We start from the raw sequence: 6139 nt of genomic DNA on the forward strand, positions 1-6139 counted from the left end.
CGGCCCCCGCTGTAACCCAGGGGCAGGGGAGAGGGGCGCAGAGAAAAGTTCCCCTTCAAAGTTGGGGGCCTTAAAAGTAAACGAAATTCCCTGAAATAGTGAATTTTAATCACGATTACGATATAGCAGCTAGCTTTTGTGTTTGGTTTTGAACACTGTCCTTCCGTCCCCACCCCTTCCACACAGGTTAACGTTTCTATCATGTCAGATCACATCGCTGTTGAGGTTTCTGGGAAAAGCAACCAACAGAATTACTTCCCTTGTAAGTGAATAAACACTTGCTGTGTGTTAAATATATATGAGCTTTTTTTTTTTTTTTGTCCTAGCAATGCATCGTGACTCTTGTCCGCTGGACTGCAAGGTTTATGTGGGTAACCTTGGAAACAATGGCAACAAAACTGAATTAGAGCGAGCTTTTGGCTACTATGGACCACTGCGCAGTGTATGGGTGGCAAGAAACCCTCCTGGTTTTGCCTTCGTGGAATTTGAAGATCCACGAGATGCAGCTGATGCAGTAAGAGAACTAGATGGAAGGTAAAATGTGCTTCTCGCGTGTTCGGCTTGCCTGGTGAAAATACGAGAAATTGTGGGTAGTGAGACAGTTTAAATTGAGAAGCTTCAACTGGCAAAACCAAGGACTTGACACATTTGTTCTGCAGTATTTATTTGTACGGTGGTATAAGGGCAGTCTGTCTTAATGTAATTTTACATTTTGGAACTGGACTCCCACATTAGGTGTGACTTGGATGTCTTGGTGCACATTAGTTAAATTCAAGATGGCGTTACTATAAAGAGGCGAAACTGATCGTGGAGGCTCTCCTTGGTTCCTTCTCTGCCCGCTTTAATAGCATGGCAAGCTTTCAGAAATGGCCAAATGTTTTACCTGTCATGCGGGAGTCTACTTTTTTAGATTCTGAATACTGTGTACTTTGACTAATGTGTATACACAGGATGTTTTTCCCCTTGTTGTCTATTCCTTTTCCCTCTCTTGATTCTGTAGGTTTTCTTCTGCGTGCCGACTCGTCCCTAGACGTGCTAACTGATGTCAGTCTCTTTTCCCAGAACCCTCTGTGGGTGTCGTGTCAGAGTGGAGCTCTCCAATGGTGAGAAACGGAGTCGGAACCGTGGTCCACCTCCATCCTGGGGCAGGCGTCCTCGAGATGACTATCGCAGAAGAAGTCCTCCTCCTCGTCGCAGGTACTCTAGGTCAAAGTACACTCATAGAGCTGTTGACACTGTTACCACTTAGCATCCTAGAAGCAGGCTTTTTAAAAGCATGTTGATGGATAACATTCATCTATCTGATCACAATTTGGAGATGGCAAATGCTAAAAAAAAAATACCCAAACCCCACAAAATCAAGGTGAACTTAAGTTGTGTTGAATGTTGGCTTTTGTCCTTAGGTCACTGTGCAAGTTGGTAGTCAGCGCCCTCTATCCTGGACTTACCCTCGTTCCTCCTAAAATCTGCTCATCTTCTAGTCACACTTTCCCTTTCTTCCCCATACTTCAACTTAGGCTGTTCCTTTCCTTTATTCCATAATGGCAAAACATGACATACAGCAGCTTAGCATTTCCATACAGATGTGTTTCTCCGCTTTGTTTGCACAATTTAAATACTTTCCAAGTAGGCAGCTGTTTAATAATAGATCAAGTAACAGTTGCTCTAAACATCTAGAATCTTTACACTTTAGTGTTAGTTTGGAATTAAAACATCGTGTGACGATCCTGTCACTTGAGGTTTGCAAACCCAGCTCTAAAATATAGCAGGATTTTTGGTAACTGACACGTTCTTGGACCCAGACTAGCTTGTCTGGCGGTTTAAGTCTGCAACGTGGTTTTTGCAGGACTGAATTTACCTGTTGCAGGTGAGTGAAGTCCTCACAAGTCAGGGTTTCAAGCTTACCCTTTTGCTGTTGAAAAATAACACATTAGGAGTATTTGTTAGCTAATAGATGGTTGTACTGATGGCTTGTTTTTCATTTTTTTTATGCTTTTTGGTCCATCTATTAATAAAAATGAACCCGTTACAGAGTCACCATCATGTCTCTTCTCACCACCCTCTGAGTCTGCATTAGCCAGTCAACTAGCCCTTTCAGCGTCATGTGACCAGCGCGCCCCATTCAGCTTGGCTGGTGTCGTTTCACATGACCCAGGCATGGCCAGTCGTCAGGTTGCACCGCCCTTTGGTTCCCGAGCATGCTGTTTTCTCTCAGCCTTCTCTCCAACCTTAACCAAATCGGCAGCAGCCACCTCGACCGCCCACACATTCCCGGCCAATCAGCTCAGCTGTTTATTTACCAAATGTCTTCACAACAACTACAGCAGCAGCCTTCGGCTAACAAAAAAGCAGGAAAAATCCACAACACCCCCTTCGCCAACCAACTAAATACAACGCAACATCTGGCAAAACCTTTTCAGCAAATTCTTCTTGGCAGTCAGTCCGGCAGCCTCACCTCACCATTTCTAGCTTGTTGAAACCAAAAACTAGTAAGTTTTTCCTGCTTATACAGTTTACTGCTGGTTAAAATAAGGAGTAAGCGGCTTATAAGTAATTACTTTTCTCAATCAAAGGCTGGCTGTGCATAATTGAGTGGTAACGTACATATGTTGCTTGAGAAAACTTTTAAGGGTGATACGGAAGCTCTTACACTGTGAATAACGTAAAAAACCAGTATATTTGCATGTGAGATGCCAAACTAAATTTTTAATAAAGCTCTAACAAACTTAGCTTTTCCTTGCCAGAAAAATCCTATCACCTTTAAATGGTTTTACTAACAGTTTTCAAAACTTAAAACAATTACTTTTTGGGATGAACTGGGCCGAGCTAAGGTTATTTTTATATCTTTTTTTTTTTTTAAAGAAAATAGTCTAAACACACTCTATGGCATTAAAAATGACAATCACAAATATGCAGTTCTAATGTAGCACTTAATGGCATTATCAATATTGACACTGAGCGCATTTTCACTTTTTTTCCACTTGGTATCTCTTATGTCTTGTCATGGACCTTTTTGGCTTGCATGGGTTCCAAAACATTTGGTCTGTGCTATTTTTTTTTTGGAACCACTTGTGGGACTTTGGTGTGGTGTTCTGGGCAGTGTATTTAGTTGAAATGGAAAGTGTTGCATTGGACAACTCTGCTATGAAGCATTCTTAGTTAAAGTGAATTCATGGTTGGAAACGTGCTGTTCACACTGAGCTTTGTTTTACTGCCTAATCTTTCCATGCCTTTTACTGGATGATGGATGCCAGTTATTCTTGGCACGTTCCCTGGGCCCAACAGTGAGTTTGACAAGTTGGGAAATGCCTCACCCCGTTAATGCTGCAAGAATTGATAAAAAGCCTCACATTTCTTTTTCTGGTTCTAGATCACCGCGAAGGAGAAGCTTTTCTCGTAGCCGCAGCAGGTACGCATCAGTTAATTATAGCCTGGACCACTTTGTCCAGGAGGTTTAAAAAGAAACAGAAACAGCTTAATTTTTGGTCTGTATGCATTAATAGACTCCAGGGTAGGCATTGTAGTCGGTAAGAGGGAGAAATGGGTTTGCCTCCATCATATTGCTCGCCTGGAGTTAATCTGTTTACACAGCTATTTGGGATTCCAGGATCATCAGTTGAAGGATATTAAGAATGGAGGGAATTAGTTTTTCTGTTTTGCAGCTGTCCAGGGTTCCTGCCAGTTTTCCACAAAGTTTCTGTGTTAATGTGCTACTCTTCCTCCAGCTACTGTGAGCCACGAGTACAGGTGGTGAGAAACATAGTGAGCGTGTTCTGCTGTCGCACGCTGCAGAGCGTTAGGTGGTAATGACACAGCGGTATAGCGCCGTTTTGTGTTGGGATCTTTGAAGCTTCCAGGGTTCATAGGTGATTTTTACGTTCTTGTAGCACAGGGTGCTGCATTGCTGTACAGGATGCGTAGGCGGAGGCAGAGTAACTCGCAGTCTGACTCAGAACAGATTTAAACTGCTGCATAGGAATAGGCGCCTGTTTACAACACGACTTAAGCCGAGTTGTATGGCTCAAGCTGATTATTCTTACCTGAAGGAAAGGCTAATGCTGTAATCTTTAACAGGTTTCCCCTGGTTGAATAGTTGAAAACCTTAACTTCCTGAAGGGGAGCTTTTCAGATAGCCTTGTTAACCTAATGAGCCTAGCTTTGCTTTGACACCATAATCATCTTGCTTTGTCATCTTCAACAGGTCCCTCTCCAGAGACAGAAGAAGAGAGAGATCACTCTCACGGGAGAGGAATCACAAGCCTTCTCGTTCCTTTTCCAGGTCTCGCAGGTAGGATGGGTCTAACAGTGGTTACGCATTTTGAGTAAATCTGTAAAAATGATTGTTTCTGTGTCTTAGTAATACTGAAATAGATTGTGGTGGGGAATCATCTCTAGTTCCTTACCAATGTCCTTTATCTTAAAGAATTAAATACTCGGTTTTATTAAACAGTATTTTTAAAATGCTTAAATGTCATCTACTGAGTTGGGCTGGGGGGGTTGAAGCGAAATCTGCTGCTCTTGGCACCTGGATACTAACGTGTCTTTTCTTCTTCAGTCGCTCCAGGTCAAATGAGAGGAAATAGGACTGTGAGAAGGAGCTGTGTACAGGAAGTCATTAGATCTGAGGACAGGAGCAGTATGTACAGAACATTGTTTTGTTTCGAAACTTCATAAAGCTTGGTGCATTTTTAAAATGTTTTAGCTGTTGAACTTGCTTTGTTCCTTGTATCTTGTAACAGGTGGCAAATGTAAAGATGTGAATCTGTATATGGTTCTGAGCAGATCATATGATTTGTAATATTAATCACTTTACAATGTACCATTACACATAACTTTTTGTTTGCGCTGAATGGGTAATTGGTTTGTCTTGCATAGATAGAAGAATGTTTCTGGTTGTGACATGCTGGGGTGTGTTTTGCTGGGATTCAGCTTTTGGAAAGAAGCATGCAATGAAGATGTGTTCATTGCGGAAGCGTGGCCGTGAGCGGTGTTCGTCTGTGCAGAACGAGATGTAGATGCTTCATAGTACAGTTCTCGGAAACAGTCAGGAACGTTGAGCCAGTGGCGTGTGAAGGGAATGACTGAGCTGCAGTTTTATCCAGAGCTCTAGTTCCGACTTCCATTACCTGGAACTGAGCTACTTTATATTATGTGAAATATAAATTTTTAGCCGTAGGGTCAGTTGGTTTTGTACTTCATGTGACTAGAGTACTTCTTAAACAGATGATTGTTTGATTGACCATCTATTCCAGAACCTTGTGAGTAGACCAAATACACAGCAGAACTGACAACTGGAGTGGATGTGTTGAGTGTGTAATGGTACATTGTAAAAGTTATGAATTAAACATTTCTTTACTGTACAAGAATTTTCATGTCACTTGTAAAATGTCTTTTGTGAGATCCTTGGGATTAAAGTTTTGGTTACAACTTGTTGTTTAGTATTTAACTTGAGTACCCGCTATATACATGCGCTTTGCAGAACGTGCGCTTGGCTCTTGTGCTGCAACTCGGTTCAAATTCAACGCGCTCTGCAGTACGGAGTAGAATTACACTCGCCACATCTCACTGGAACACACCTGCAACAGTACATGTCCAAACGCTGCCGTAGTGGCAGGGGGGGGCCTCCGGGCGGCGGCCCCGCCGGGGCCCGGCCTCGCGCGCCTCGGCGAGGGGCAGGGCCTCGCGTTCCGTCACTGCCATCTGGTACCGGCATTACAGATGCAGCCTGGGTGAGCTTAGTGGTGCTAGCTTCCTTCCTTGCCCAACGGTGAGCTCCATAAGGCTTACTTGGAAAAACTAGCCCGAGATTCAAAGGTTCACACCACTTTTTGCGTCCTGGATGTGGGTCGGTAACAACACTTTAAGGTATTCTCCCTATCTGTCAGTTTTGAAACTGCTGGTCTGTAAACTGAAGCTTTGCATGAAGATTTCACTCGGAGTGTAAAGCCGTGGCATGGCTCCAACCACGCAGTTGGAGCTCCCAAACTGCCTTAACGGCTCCTTTTTTTCCTGTATCCAAGAGAAGATGAGCTACATCAGTTTCGATCGTGTGCGCTTTAGATTAAATCCATCGTACTGAACGGTCTTGTGGTTTAATTTCCTTCACTTGTGGTATCCAGGCAGGGACAAGATGATGGCA

At 43.2% G+C, this 6139-nt stretch overlaps 1 protein-coding gene across 1 annotated transcript in view; it reads left to right on the top strand.

Moving 5' to 3' along the window:
• Positions 1 to 5430, top strand: part of SRSF3 (serine/arginine-rich splicing factor 3) — a 16091-nt gene extending 10661 nt beyond the window's left edge. Inside the window, exons 3-7 of the mRNA XM_009334742.1 lie at positions 327 to 534; positions 1063 to 1197; positions 3371 to 3409; positions 4202 to 4288; positions 4556 to 5430. Of these exons, the coding sequence (XP_009333017.1) occupies positions 329 to 534; positions 1063 to 1197; positions 3371 to 3409; positions 4202 to 4288; positions 4556 to 4583 (495 nt within the window). The 5' untranslated portion in view covers positions 327 to 328 and the 3' untranslated portion in view covers positions 4584 to 5430. The remainder of the gene's footprint in view (positions 1 to 326; positions 535 to 1062; positions 1198 to 3370; positions 3410 to 4201; positions 4289 to 4555) is intronic.
• The last annotated feature ends 709 nt before the right edge of the window (positions 5431 to 6139 follow it).

The sequence above is a fragment of the Pygoscelis adeliae genome, unplaced genomic scaffold, assembly GCF_000699105.1.
Source record: "Pygoscelis adeliae isolate BGI_AS28 unplaced genomic scaffold, ASM69910v1 Scaffold482, whole genome shotgun sequence".
Taxonomy (NCBI): domain Eukaryota; kingdom Metazoa; phylum Chordata; class Aves; order Sphenisciformes; family Spheniscidae; genus Pygoscelis; species Pygoscelis adeliae.